The following is a 15,770-nucleotide window of genomic DNA, read 5'->3' on the forward strand; positions in this document are numbered from 1 at the left end:
TCGGTACAGGGGGAGGGGGGGTTACAGAGTATCGGTGCAGGGGAGGAGGGGATTACAGAGTATCGGTACAGGGGGAGGGGGGGTTACAGAGTATCGGTACAGGGGGAGGGGGGGGGTAACAGAGTATCGGTACTGGTGGAGGGGGGGTGGTTACAGAGTATCGGTACAGGGGGAGGGGGGGTTACAGAGTATCGGTACAGGGGAGGGGGGGATTACAGAGTATCGGTACTGGGGGAGGGGGGCGGTTGCAGAGTATCGGTACTGGGGGAAGGGGGTTTACAGAGTATCGGTACTGAGGGAGGGGGGGTTACAGAGTATTGGTACCAGGGGAGGGGGGGTTACAGAGTATCGGTACTGGAGGAGGGGGGGGGGTAACAGAGTATCGGTACTGGTGGAGGGGGGGTGGTTACAGAGTATCGGTACAGGGGGAGGGGGGGGTTACAGAGTATCGGTACCAGGGAAGGAGGGGTTACAGAGTATCGGTACTGGGGGAGAGGGTTTACAGAGTATCGGTACAGGGGGAGGGGGGTTACAGAGTATCGGTACAGGGGGAGGGGGCGTTACAGAGTAACGGTACAGGGGGAGGGGGGGTTACAGAGTATCGGTACAGGGGGAGGGGGGGTTACAGAGTAACGGTACAGGGGGAGGGGGGGTGACAGAGTATCAGTACAGGGGGAGGGGGCGTTACAGAGTATCGGTACAGGGGAGGGGGGGTTACAGAGTATCGGTACTGGGGGAGGGGGGGTTACAGAGTATCGGTACAGGAGGAGGGGGGGTTACAGAGTATCGGTACCGGGGGAGGGGGGGTTACAGAGTATCGGTACAGGGGGAGGGGGGGGTTACAGAGTATCGGTACCGGGGGAGGGGCGGTTACAGAGTATCGGTACAGGGGGAGGGGGGGGTTACAGAGTATCGGTACCAGGGGAGGGGGGGTTACAGATTATCGGTACAGGGGGAGGGGGGGTTACAGAATATCGGTACCAGAGGAGGGGGGGGGTTACAAAGTATTGGTACCGGGAGAGGGGGGGGTTACAGGGTATCGGTACAGGGGGATGGGGGGTTACAGAGTATCGGTACCGGGGGAGGGGCGGTTACAGAGTATCGGTACAGGGGGATGGGGGTTACAGAATATCGGTACCAGGGGAGGGGGGGTTACAAAGTATTGGTACCGGGGGAGGGGGGGTTACAGAGTATCGGTACAGGAGGAGGGGGGGTTACAGAGTATCGGTACCGGGGGAGGGGCGGTTACAGAGTATCGGTACAGGGGGATGGGGGTTACAGAATATCGGTACCAGGGGAGGGGGGGTTACAAAGTATCGGTACCAGGGCAGGGGGGGTTACAGGTTATCGGTACAGGGGGAGGGGGGGGTTACAGAGTATCGGTACAGGGGGATGGGGGGTTACAGAGTATCGGTACAGGGGGGCTAGTTTTGTTTTTACTTTGTTCATGGGATGTGGGTGTCGCTGGCAAGGCCCTCATTTATTGCCCATCCCTAATTGCCCTTGAGAAGGTGGTGGTGAACCACCTTCTTGAACCGCTGCAGTCCATGTGGTGAAGGTCCTCCCACAGTGGTGTTGGGGAGGGAGTTCCAGGATTTTGCCCCAGCGATGATGAAGGAACGGGGATATATTTCCAAATCAAGATGGTGTGTGACTTGGAGGGGAACGTGGAGGTGATGGTGTTCCCATGCACTGCTGCCCTTGTCCTTCTAGGTGGTAGAGGTCGTGGGTTTGGAAGGTGCTGCCGAAGAAGCCTTGGCCAGTTGCTGCAGTGCATCTTGTAGATGGTACACACTGCAGCCTCGGTGTGCCGGTGGTGGAGGGAGTGAATGTTGAAGGTGGTGGATGGGGTGCCAATCAAGCGGGCTGCTTTGTCCTGGATGGTGTCGAACTGCTTGAGTGTTGTTGGAGCTGCACTCATCCAGGCAAGTGGAGAGTTCCATTAAACTCCTGACTTGTGCTTTGTAGATGGTGGAGAAGCTTTGGGGAGTCATGTGGTGAGACACTTGCCGCAGAATACCCAGCCTCTGACCTGCTCTTGTTGCCACAGTATTTATCTGGCTGGTCCAGTTACGTTTCTGGTCAGTGGTGACGCCCAGGACGTTGATGGTGGGGGATTCTGCGATGGTAATGTAATTCAATGTCATAGAGAGGTGGTTAGACTCTCGCTTGTTGGAGATGGTCATCAATAACCAGCCCCCTCCGCCGCCCCCGCCCCCAGCAGCAGAAGGTCGTTGTGTGCAGATTATTGGATGACTCCAGCCCGGGGTCCAGCGGGTGTTCCCTGCTGCCACGCACTGTCTGTGCTCCCATTGGAAGAATGGCCCTTGGGTAAGGGTCGGAGGGTAGCCAATCCTGAGAGGCTTCATCATGTATCCAGTGCTGGGGAGGGGTAGTCAGTCCCTGCAGGACCGGACGGCACCATTCAGTGTCGGGGGGGATCGGGGTCAGTCCCTGCAGGACCGGACGGCACCATCCAGTGCCGGGGGGGGGGGCAGTGGGTCAGTCCCTGCAGAGGACCGGACGGCACCATCCAGTGTCGGGGGGGAGTGGGGGGGGGGTGGGGCGGGGTCAGTCCCTGCAGGACAGCATGACTCATGACCCTGAACAACTGGAGCTTTTGCTGATGCTGTACATTTACCTGCTGCCTGGTCACCGGCGCTGGCCATTCACCGATCATTTCATAGATTCACACAGCACAGGAGGAGGCCATTCGGCCCATCAAGCCTGTGCCGACTCTGTGAAAGAGCGATCCAATCAGTCCCACTCCCCCTGCTCTTTCCCCATCACCCTGCATATTTCTCCCCTTCAAGTATTTATCCAATTCCCTTTTGAAAGTTACTACTGAACATGCTCCCACTGCCCTTTCAGGCAGCGTGTTCCAGATCACAACAACTCGCTGCGTAAAACATTCTCCTCACCTCCCGCTCTGGTTCTTTTATCAATGACCTTCAATCTGTGTCCCTCTGGTTACTGACCCTCCTGCCACTGGAAACTGTTTCTCCTTATTTACTCTATCAAACCTTCTCATGATTTTGAACATCTCCATTAAATCTCCCCTTAACCTTTTCTGCTAAAGGAGAACAACCCCAGCTTCTCCAGTCTATCCATGTAACTGAAGTCCCTCATCCCTGGAACCATTCTGGTCAATCCCCTCTGCACCCTCGCCAAGGCCCTGACGTTTTTCCTAAAGTATAGTGCCCAGAATTGGACCCAATATTCCAGCTGATGCCTTACCAGTGATGTATAAAGGGTTAGCCTAATGTCCTTGCTTTCATACTCTATTCCTCTGTTAATAAAGTCAAGGATACCGTTTGTTTTTTTAACAGACTCCTCAACTTGTCCTGCCACCTTCAAAGATTTGTGTACATACACCCCCAGGTCTGCCTGTTACTGCACTCCATTTAAAATAGTACAATTTACCTGTTATTTCTTGCTCACCCATTACCCCTGTGCTCGCTGACCTACATTGGCTTCCGGTTAAGCAACACCTCGATTTCAAAATTCTCATCCTTGCTTTCAAATCCCTCCATGGCCCTCGCCCCTCCCTATCTCTGTAATCTCCTCCAGCCCCACAACCCCCCCGAGATATCTGCGCTCCTCTAATTCTGCCCTCCTGAGCATCCCTGATTATAATCGCTCCACCATTGGTGGCCGTGGCTTCTGTCGCCTGGGCCCCAAGCTCTGGAACTCCCTCCCTAAACCTCTCCGCCTCTCTACCTTTCTTTCCTCCTTCAAGACGCTCCTTAAAACCTGTCTCTTTGACCAAGCTTTGGTTCACCTCCCTAATTTCTACTTATGTGGCTCAGTGTCAAATTTTTATCGCGTAATATTCCTGTGAAATGCCTTGAGACGTTTCACTAGGTTAAAGGCACTATATAATACACATTATTGTTGTTCTTGTGTTGCACACCTGTTGTTTATTGATTATTTACCTGTTTCCCAGTGTTCTCTTGGGACCAATCCTATCAGTGTTGCTGCTCCAGCCCTGGATAGCGATAGCTTTGTGCTGGACATGGCCACCTCAGCCGTGGCATTGGGCAAGGTATGGCACAGTGTCATTGTTTACATTCATTGCTTTAAATTAAACTACACATTTAAGCTGAAACCCTCATCTGTGTCTTTGTCACCTCCAGACCCGACTATTCCAGCGCTCTCCTGGCTGGCCTCCCATCTTCCACCCTCCGTAAACTTGAAGTCATCCAAAACTCGGCTGACCATGTCCTAATTCGCACCAAGTCCTGCTCACCCATCACCCCCCTGTGCTCGCTGTCTGTGTCCTAACTTGCACCGAATCCCGCTCACCCATCACCCCCTGTGCTCGCTGACCATGTCCTAACTCACACTGAATCCTGCTCACCCATCACTCCCTGTGCTCGCTGCCCATGTCCTAACTCGCACCGAATCCCGCTCACCCATCACTCCCCGTGCTCGCTGACTGTGTCCTAACTCGCACCAAGTCCCGCTCACCCATCACCCCCTGTGCTCGCTGCCCATGTCCTAACTCGCACCGAATCCCGCTCACCCATCACCCCCTGTGCTCGCTGCCCATGTCCTAACTCGCACCGAATCCCGCTCACCCATCACCCCCTGTGCTCGCTGCCCATGTCCTAACTCGCACCGAATCCCGCTCACCCATCACTCCCTGTGCTCACTGCCCGTGTCCTAACTCAACATCAAGTCCCGCTCACCCATCACTCCCTGTGCTCACTGCCCGTGTCCTAACTCAACATCGAGTCCCGCTCACCCATCACCTCTGTGCTCGCTGCCCGTGTCCTAACTCAACATCGAGTCCTGCTCACCCATCAACCCCTGTGCTCGCTGACCATGTCCTAACTTGCACCAAGTCCCGCTTGCCCATCACCCCCTGTGCTCACTGACCATGTCCTAACTTGCACCAAGTCCCGCTTGCCCATCACCCCCTGTGATCGCTGCCCGTGTCCTAACTCACACTGAATCCTGCTCGCCCATTACCCCCTGTGCTCGCTGACCATGTCCTAACTCGCATCAAGTCCAGCTCACCCATCACCCCTGTGCTCGCTGACCTACATCGGCTCCCGGTCTGGCAACGCTTCGATCTTAAAATTCTCATCATTGTTTTCAAATCCCTCCTCTCCCTCTCCCTATCTCTGTAACCTACTCCAGCTCCACAACCCCCCGAGATATCTGCGCTCCTCCAATTCTGGTCTCTTCCCCATCCCCGATTTTCATTGTTCCACCATCGATTGGCGTGCCTTCAGCTGCCTAGGCCCTGAACTCTAGAACTCCCTCCTTAAACCTCTCCGCCTCTCTGTCCTCCTTTAAGACGCTCCTCTCCTGTCCTAATATCTCCTTATGTGACTCGGTGTCAAATTTTGCCTGATAATCATTCCTGTAAAGCGCCTTGGGACGTTTCACCATGTTTAAGGCGCTATATCAATGCAAGCTATTGTTGTTTGTTCCGGATGTGCAGGAACATGCTTGTTGAGCTGTGCCGTCTCCTTCTCTTTAGGTTGAGATGCAGCACAGACGGGGAGAGACGGTGCCATTAGGGTGGGGCTGCGATGCCCATGGCAAGGAGAGCACTGAGGCTGCAAAGATCCTGCAGGGCGGGGGCCTGCTTCCGCTGGGAGGAAATGAGGCTACGAGTAAGAGATTTCTTTATCAACATGTCTTTTGTACAAGGTCATTATGGATGAGGGAAGCCATTCAGCCCATCGCAATTCAATCACCCAGAGAGATCCTAATCCTGCCCCCCACCCCAGCACCCCACCTTTGCACCATCCAATTGTCTCATGATCCCAGGAATTTCTCGTCCTGCTCTATCCTGGATTCCATTCCATGTCTCATTCACTGTGTGAAGAAGAGGTTTCCTGCTACCGGTTCTGAATTTGCCTTTTACTAATTAGAACCTTGTCCCCTTGTCCTGCTAGACATAACATACAAACACACAACATACAACACACAACATACAAACACACAACACACAGCATACAACATACAAATGCACAAACACACATATAACATACACACAACACACAAACACACAACATTGGAATTCTTTGAGGATATAACAAACAGGGTGGATAAAGGTCTCCTTTGAACTTTCAATATTCAGCCTGGTTCTCACTTGTATTCTCAACCTGACATCTGTCATACACACTCTCTTTCTGCTTCATTTTCCTCTATCTCTTTCGTCATCCAGTTTACCCGGGCCAGATCCATTCTCAACCCACTGAAATTTGCCTTCCTCCAATTAAGAATTTTTACTCTAGATTGCTCCCTGTCTTTTTCCATTGCTAATCTAAACCTATGATATTTTGATCACTGTTCCCGAAATGGTCCCCTATTGACACCTGTTCCACATGACCTACCTTATTCCCCAGAACCAGATCCAGCAATCCCTCCTCCTCATCAGGCTGGAAACGTTCTGATCAAGAAAGTTCTCCTGAACACACTTCAGAAATTCTTCCCCCTCTCTGTCCTTTACACTATTACTATCCCAGCCTATAATTGAAGCCCCCCATTAATACTACTCTATAGTTCTTGCACCTCTATGTAATTTCCCTGCAAATTTGCTCCTCTATATCATTCCCATTAGTAGGTGGCCTAACATCAGTGGTTGGGAAAATGTTGGAGTCCATTATTAAAGAAGCAGTAGCAGGACATTTGGAAAAGCATAATTCAGTCAGGCAGAGTCAGCATGGATTTATGAAGGGGAAGTCATGTTTGACAAATTTTCTGGAATTCTTTGAGGATGTAACGAACAGGGTGGATAAAGGGGAACTAGTGGATGTGGTGTATTTGGACTTCCAGAAGGCATTTGACAAGGTGCCACATAAAAAGTTACTGCACAAGATAAAAGTTCACGGGGTTGGGGGTAATATATTAGCATGGATAGAGGATTGGCTAACTAACAGAGAACAGAGAATCGGGATAAATGGATCATTCTCGGGTTGGCAAACAGTAACTAGTGGGGTGCCGCAGGGATCAGTGCTGAGGCCTCAACTATTTACAATCTATATTAACGACTTGGAAGAAGGGACCGAGTGTAACGTAGCCAAGTTTGCTGACACTACAAAGATGGGAGGAAAAGCAATGTGTGAGGAGGACACAAAAAATCTGCAAAAGGACATAGACAGGCTAAGTGAGTTGACAAAAATTTGGCAAATGGAGTACAATGTTGGGAAGTGTGAGGTCATACACTTTGGCAGAAAAAAATCAAAGAGCAAGTTATTATTTAAATGGAGAAAGATTGCAAAGTGCCGCAGTACAGTGGGACCTGGGGGTACTTGTGCATGAAACACAAAAGGTTAGTATGTAGGTACAGTAAGCGATCAGGAAGGCCAATGGTATCTTGGCCTTTATTGCAAAGGAGAAGGAGTATAAAAGCAGGGAAGTCTTGCTACAGTTATATAAGGTATTGGTGAGGCCACACATATTTACGAAAGGATATACTTGCTTTAGAGATAGTTCAGAGAAGGTTCACTAGGTTGATTCCGGGGATGAGAGGGTTGACTTATGAGGAAAGGTTGAGTAGGTTGGGCCTCTACTCATTGGAATTCAGAAGAATGGGAGGTGACCTTATCAAAACATATAAGATTATGAGGGGGATTGACAGAGAGGATGTTTCCACTGATGGGGGAGACTAGAACTAGGGGGCATGATCTTAGAATAAGTTGGCCGCCCATTTAATACAGAGACGAGGAGAAATTTCTTCTCTCAGAGGGTTGTAAATCTGTGGAATTCGCTGCCTCAGAGAGCGTGGAAGCTGGGACATTGAATACATTTAAGAAAGAAATAGACAGTTTCTTAAACGATAAGGGGATAAAGGGTTATGGGGAGCGGGCAGTGAAGTGGAACTGAGTCCATGATCGGATCAGCCATGATCTTATTGAATGGCGGAGCAGGCTCGAGGGGCCATATGGCCTACTCCTGTTCCTATTTCTTATGTTCTTATATTCTTATGTTAACACACAACATACAAACACACAACACACAACATACAAACACACAACACATAGCACACACCCTCCCCCACTCTCCCCTCCTCCTCTCCCCCCCTCCCCCACTCCCTCTCCCCCACTCTCCCTCCCCCACTCTTCCCCTCCCCCACTCTTCCCCTTGCTCACTCTCCCCCTCCCCAACCCCCCTCTCCCCCACTCCCCCTCCCCCACTTACTCTCCCCCACTCCCCCTCCCCCACTCTCTCCCTCACCCTCACCCCGACTCTCCCACTCCCTCCTTCCCCACTCCTATCTCTCCCCTCCCCGTCCCCACTCTCCGCCTCGCCCACTCTCCGCCTCTCCCACTCCCTTCTCCCACTCTCCCTCTCCCCTGCACTTTCTCTTCCCCTCCCTCACTCTCCCCCTCACCCTCACCCCCACTCTCCTACTTCCCGCCCTTCCCCAATCCCACCTGTCCCCTCCCCGTCCCCCACTTCTCCCTCCCCCACTCGCCCCTCCCACACTCCCCACTCGCCCATTCCCCACTCCCGCTCCCCCTACACTCCCCCACTTCCTCTCCAACTCCCCGTCCCCCACTCCCGCCTCCCACACTACCCCATTTCTACTACCCCCCTCCCCAACTCCCATCCCCTCTCCCACACTCCCCCACTCCCCTCCCCCACTCCCCCTCCCCCTCCAACACTACCACTCTCCCCTCCCACACTCCCCCCTCCCCCCACCACCCACTCCCCCTTCTCCCTCCCCACTCCCCCTCCCCCCACACTCCCCCACTCCCCATCCCCCATGCCCACTGCCCCCTCCCACACTACCCCCTCCCACACTACCCCACTCCCACTCCCCCCTCCCCCACTCCCTCCCCCACTCCCACTCCCCCCTCCCACACTCCCTCCCCCTCCCACACTCCCTCCCCCACTCCCCCACTCCTACTCCCCCTCCCACTCCCCCCTCCCACACACCCCATTCCTCGAGCTGACACTGTGTCCTGTTTCAGGTGGATATAAAGGGTACGGACTGAGTTTGATGGTGGAGATTTTTTGTGGTATCCTCGGAGGATCTCATTACAGTAAAGACATACGGTCCTGGAAGGAGACCAACAAGGTCGCTAATTTGGTAAGGACTCAACACATTGATTACATCCTCACCGTACTCCAATCGCTCCATCACCCACTCAAACTCACTCATTCCCAGTACATCAACACTGAAGCCCTCCTCCTGCCCCCCTCCCTCACTCTCCCCCTCCCTCAGTCTCAGCTCCCTCAGTCTCCCCCTCCCTCACTCTCTTCCCTCACTCTCCCCCTCCCTCAGTCTCCTCTCCTTCAATCTCCCCCTCCCTCAGTCTCCCCTTCCCTCAGTCTCCCCTCCCTCAGTATCCCCTCCCTCAGTCTCTCCTCCCTCAGTCTCCCCCTCCCTCGGTCTCCCCTCCCTCGGTCTCCCCTCAGTCTGTGCCCCCCCCTGCACCCCCCCCCCCCCGGCCTTGTACACAGCCCCTTATCAAACACGGAAGTGAAAGTGGTTTTGCAGAGTTGAATGAGGGTTGGCCTGTACTGCGTCACTAACCCCGAGCCCTGTACTCGTATGGCGGAGAGGCACTATTGGCACGAATGCATGACCTCATCTCTCTCATCTGGAGGGAGGAGAGCATGCCGGGAGATCTCAGAGATGCAGTGATCGTGACCATCTTTAAAAAAGGGGGACAAGTCTGACTGCGGCAACTACAGAGGAACCTCCCTGTTATCAGCCTCTGGGAAAGTCGTCGCTAGAGTCCTCCTCAACCGTCTTCTTCCCATGGCCGAGGAGCTCCTCCCGGAGTCACAGTGCGGATTTCGTCCCCTATGGGGCACAACGGACATGACTTTTGCAGCACAACAGTTGAAAGAAAAATTCAGGGAGCAGCACCAGCCCTTATACATGGCCTTCTTCAACCTTACAAAGGCCTTTGTCGATGGAGCATCCTCCTCATTTCGGCTGGCCCCCAAAAGTTCGTCACCATCCTCCGCCTGCTCCACGACGATATGCAGGCCGTGATCCTTACCAACGAATCCACGACAGACCCAATCCACGTCCGGACCAGAGTCAAACAGGGCTGCGTCATCGCACCAACCCTCTTCTCAATCTTCCTCGCTGCGATGCTCCACTTCACACTCAACAAGCTCCCCGCTAGAGTGGAGCTAAACTACAGAACCAGTGGGAATCTGTTCAACCTTCGTCTACAGGCCCAGGTCCAAGACCACCCCAACCTCTATCGTCGAACTACAGTACATGGACGATGCCTGCGACTGCGCACATACAGAGGCTGAAAAGAGTGTTCAAAGACCAGGCCCTCAAATCTGCAACCAAGCTCATGGTCTACAGGGCTGTAGTAATACCCGCCCTCCTGTATGGCTCAGAGACATGGACCATGTACAGTAGACACCTCAAGTCGCTGGAGAAATACCACCAACGATGTCTCCGCAAGATCCTGCAAATATCCTGGGAGGACAAGCGCACCAACGTTAGTTGTAGTGTATGTAGGCACCTTTCGTAATGACTCCACGAGGCAGGGTATGATACTTAAACTGTGTTGACCTGTAGTCCTTAATTTGCAGCTCCTCGTGAGGACACCAAGCTGTGAGCTCCTTTATATACTGGGTCACTAACAGCAGCACCCTCTGGTGTACAGGGAAGGTATGTACAGTGTAAGGGTACATTCAATGTTGCATAACAGTGTTACAGACATCACACAATAAACAGGCGTGCATATACAACAGTTAGCATCCTCGATCAGGCCAATTTCCCCAACATTGAAGCACTGACCACACTTGATCAGCTCCGCTGCAGGCCACATCGTTCGCATACCAGACACGAAACTCCCAAAGCAAGCGCTCTACTCGGAACTCCTCCACGGCAAACGAGCCAAAGGTGGACAGAGGAAACGTTACAAGGACACTCTCAAATCCTCCCTGATAAAGTGCAACATCCCCCTGATACCTGGGAGTATCTGGCCAAAGACTGCCCTAAGTGGAGGAAGTGCATCCGGGAGGGCGCTGAGCACCTCAAGTCTCATCGCCGAGAGCATGCAGAAATCAAGCACAGGCAGCGGAAAGAGCGTGTGGTAAACCAGTCCCACCCTCCCTTTCCCTCAACGACTATCTGTCCCACCTGTGGCAGGGTCTGTGGCTCTCGTAATGGACTGTTCAGCCACTTAAGGACTCATTTTTAGAGTGGAATTCCGAGGGACTGCCTATGATGATGATGTACTTTCCTCACCCTCCAGGGGCAGTGCTTTTTTGCCATAAATCCAGATTGCTTCGCTCCGGGTTTCGAGACGAGGATGTCGGACTTGCTTAACATGCAGAGAACACTGGAACAGGTGAGTATAACTGATTAACTATCGATGGGAATAACCGATTAACTATCGATGGGTATAACCGATTAACTATCGGTGGGAATAACCGATTAACTGTCGATGAGTATAACCGATTAACTACTGGTGAGCATAACTGATTAACTATCGATGGTTATAACTGATTAATTATTGATGAGTATAACCAATTAACTGAGGTGAGTGTAACTGATAAACTATTGATTATTATAACCTATTAACTATCAGTGGGAATAACCGATTAACTATCGGTGAGTATAACTGATTAACTATCGATTGCCATAAACGATTAACTATCAGTGGGAATAACCGATTAACTATCAGTGAGTATAACCGATTAACTATCGATGAGAATAACCGATTAACCATCAGTGATTATAACTGATTAACTACCGATTACTATAACCGATTAACTATCGGTGGGAATAACTGATTAACTATCGATTACTATAATCAATTAACTATCGGTGAGTATCTGTTTAGTTATCTGTGTTTTCTCACATCACCCCTGAACGGCCTGGCTCTAATTTTAAGGTGACGCCCCCTTGTTCTGGTCCCCCCCAGCACCAAAGGAAATAGTTTCTCTCTATCTACCCTATCAAACCCGTTAATCACCTTAAACACCTCAATTAGATCGCCCCCTAATCGTCTACACTCCAGAGAATACAAGCCTAGTCTGTGCAACCTGTCCTCATAATGTAACCTCTTAGGCCCTGGTACCATACTGAATGTGGTTACTCCAGACGGGATCTGACCAAGGCTCTGCCCAACTGAAGCATCATCACTTCCTCCCCTTTGTAATCCAGCCCCATTGAGACCCTTTTCACACAAAGGGCAGTGGAAATCTGGAACTCTCTCCCCCAAAAAGCTATGGATGCTGGGAGTCAATTGGAGCTTTCAAAACTGGGATTGACAGATTTTTGTTGGTAAGGGTATTAAGGAACATGGAGCAGTGAGGGGTAAATGGAGTTAAGATACAAATCAGTCATGATCTGACTGAATGGTGAAGCAGGCTCGAGGGGATGAATTGCCTCCTCCTGTTCATTACGTTTCAGTGGGATGAGATTGGCAGGTAAAACTGTGATGGAAAAATGGGCTGCCTTTAAAGAGGAGATGGTTCGGGTACAGTCGAGGTACGTTCCCACGAGGGGAAAAGGCAGGACAACTAAAGTCAGAGCTCCCTGGATGACGAAACAGAAAGAGGATATGATGAAGCAGAAAAAGAGCATGTATGACAGATGTCAGGTTGCTAATGCATCTGAGAATCAGGCGAAATATAGAAAGGTCAGAGGAGAAGTGAAGAAGAAAATAAGAGGGGCAAAGAGAGAGTTTGAGAATACAATGGCAGCCAACATAAAAGATAATCCAAAAATCTTCTATAGGCATATAAATAGTAAAAGGGTAGTAAGAGGAGGGTGGGGCTGATTATGGACCAAAAAGGAGACCTACGTGTGGAGGCAGAGAGCATGGCTGAGGTGCTGAATGAGTACTTTGCATCTATCTTCACTAAGGAAGATGCTGCCATAGACATAGTGAAGGAGGAGGTAGTGGAGATACTTGATAGGATAAAAATTTATACATACGATGTATTAGAAAGGCTGGCTGTATTTAAAGTAGGTAACTCACCAGGACCAGATGGGATGTATCCTAGGACACTGAGCGAAGTGAAGGAAGAAATCGCGGAGATACTGGCCATAATCTTCCAATCCTCCATAGATACAGGGGCTGGTGCCAGAGGACTGGAGAATTGCAAATGTTACACCATTGTTCAAAAAAGGGTCCAAAGATCAACCCAGCGACTGCAGGCTGGTCAGTTTAACCTCGGTAGTGGGGAAGCTTATAGAAACAGTGATTCAGGGACAAAATTAAGTCACTTGGGCAATATGAATTAATTAACGAGAACCAGCACAGATTTGTTAAAAGCAAATCATGTTTAACCAACTAGATCGAGTTTTTTGATGAGGAAACGGAGAGGGTTGATGAGAGTAATGCGGTTGACGTAGTGTACTTCGATTTACAAAGTCATTCTCGACTCCGAGAGACTTCCTAAGAGAGAAGGATTTCCAAAAGGCATTCAATAAAATGACACATAATAGGTATACCAGAAAAGTTGAAGCCCATGGAATATACGGGGCAGTGGCAGCATGGAGATGACACCAAACTTGGAAGTATAGTGAACAGTGAGGAGGAGAGCGATAGACTTCAGGAAAACAACAGGCTGGTGGAATGGGCAGACACGTGGCAGATGAAATTTAACGCAGAAAAGTGTGAAGTAATACATTTTGGTAGAAAGAATAAGAGAGGAAAATATAAACTAAAGGGTACAATCCTAAAGGAGGTGCACCAACAGAGAGACCTGGGGGTATAGGCACAAATCATTGAAGGTGGCAGGGCAGGTTAAGAAAGCAGTTAATAAGCATATAGGATCCTGGGCTTCATAAATATATAGAGTACAAAGTGTGGAAGTTATGATGAACCTGTATAAAAACTGCACTTTAGGAAGGATGTGAAGGTCTTAGAGAGGGTGCAGAAAAGATTTATGAGAATAGTTCCAGGGATGAGGGACTTCAGTTACGTGGATAGACTGGAGAGGCTGGAGTTGTTCTCCTTAGAGCAGAGAAGACTGAGAGGAGATTTGATAGAAGTGTTCAAAATCATAAGGAGTCTGGACAGAGTAGATAGAGAGAAACTGTTCTCATTGGCAGAAGAGTCGAGAACCAGAGGACACAGATTTAAGGTGATTGGCAGAAGAACCAAAGGCGACGTAAGAAAAAACCTTTTTACTCAGCGAGTGGTTAGGATCTGGAAGGCACGGCCTGAGAGGGGTGTGGGGGCAGACCCAATCATGGCATTCAAAAGGGAATTGGATAAATATCTGAAGGAAAGAAAATCACAGGGCTCTGGGGAAAGGTCGGGGGAGTGGGACTGGCCTTTTATTGGCCTTTTTCAATATTTTTGTAGATGTGCACTAGTTTTTCCATGTTGCCCACTCAATCTCTTTCCTCCTCCATAGTTTCTGGTCTCTCACCATTTAGAAAATATTCCCCTTAGTCTCTGTCAAAGCCAAAGTGGGTGAGCTCACACTTTCCCACATGAAATTCCATCTGGTGCAGTTTCACCCACTCACTCAACCTATCAAAGTCCCTTTGTACGTTCTGCTCCCATCTACACAACTTACTGTCCCTCCTAACTTAGTGCTATCTGCAAACTTCGATAAACGGATCCTATTCCTTCATCGAAGTCATTGATAAAATAGTGAAACGCTCAGGCCCCAGTACAGATCCTGGGTGAGCACCACGAGTCACATCCCATGAGAGACTGACCCTGTTATCCCCACTTTCTCTCTCCCAACCAATTACTGACCCATGTCACTAGATTACCACCAATTCCGTGCACACTCATTTTGCCTAATACCTATGATAAATCATTTATTAGATCCCAGCTGGAATACTCTGTCCAATTCTGGGCACCGCACTTTAGGAAGGATGTCAAGGCCTTAGAGAGGTTGCAGACAAGATTTACCAGCATGGTTCCAGGGATGAGGAACTTCAGTTATGTGGAGAGACTGGAGAAGCTGGGGTTGTTCTCCTTCGAGCAGATAAGGTTAAGGGGAGATTTGATAAGGTGTTGAAAATCATGTAAGATTTTGATAGGGTAAATAAGGAGCAACTGTTCCCAGTGGCAGGAGGGTCGGTAACCCGAGGACACAGATTGAAGGTGATTGGCAAAAGAACCAGACGGGGAGATGAGGAGACAATTTATTACGCAGCAAGTTGTGGTGATCAGGAACTTGCTGCCTGAAACGTCGATGGGACCAGCTTCAATGGCAACTTTAAAAAGGAAACTGGATAAATACTTGAAAGACAGAAACCTACGGAGTTATGGGGGGTGGGATTAATTGGATACCTCTACCAAAGAGCCAGTACAAGCAGGATGGGACGAATGACCTCCTTCTGTGCAGATTCTATCAATCACTCGATTGGAACCTTATTAAATGCCTTCTGGAAGTGCGTTTAGACAACATCGATAGACACTGCCCCGATCACCATCCATAGACATTGCCCCGATCACCATCCATAGACACTGCCCCGATCACCATCCATAGATACTGCTCCGATCACCATCCATAGACACTGCCCCGATCACCATCGATAGACACTGCCCCGATCTCCATCCATATATACTGCCCCGATCACCATCCATAGACACTGCCCCGATCTCCATCCATAGACACTGCCCCGATCACCATCCATAGACACTGCCCTGATAACCACCCATAGACACTGCCCCGATCTCCATCCATAGACACTGCCCTTATCACCATCCATAGACACTGCCCCGAACACCATCCACAGACACTGCTCCGATCACCATCCATAGACACTGCCCCGATCACCATCCATAGACACTGCACCGATCACCATACATAGACACTGCCCCGATCACCATCCATAGACACTGCCA

General features: G+C 50.4%; 1 protein-coding gene across 3 annotated transcripts in view; it reads left to right on the top strand.

Annotated features, from left to right (window-relative positions):
- The window catches only part of LOC139279447 (uncharacterized oxidoreductase YjmC-like), a 465,174-nt gene that overhangs the window by 252,451 nt on the left and 196,953 nt on the right, over positions 1 to 15,770 (top strand). For all 3 annotated transcript variants that reach the window (XM_070898573.1, XM_070898574.1, XM_070898575.1), the window contains 4 exons: positions 3,947 to 4,045; positions 5,492 to 5,627; positions 8,937 to 9,055; positions 11,199 to 11,294. In XM_070898573.1, coding sequence (XP_070754674.1) covers positions 3,947 to 4,045; positions 5,492 to 5,627; positions 8,937 to 9,055; positions 11,199 to 11,294 — 450 coding nt within the window. The remainder of the gene's footprint in view (positions 1 to 3,946; positions 4,046 to 5,491; positions 5,628 to 8,936; positions 9,056 to 11,198; positions 11,295 to 15,770) is intronic.

Source organism: Pristiophorus japonicus, chromosome 14 (genome assembly GCF_044704955.1).
Source record: "Pristiophorus japonicus isolate sPriJap1 chromosome 14, sPriJap1.hap1, whole genome shotgun sequence".
In the NCBI taxonomy this organism is placed as follows: domain Eukaryota; kingdom Metazoa; phylum Chordata; class Chondrichthyes; family Pristiophoridae; genus Pristiophorus; species Pristiophorus japonicus.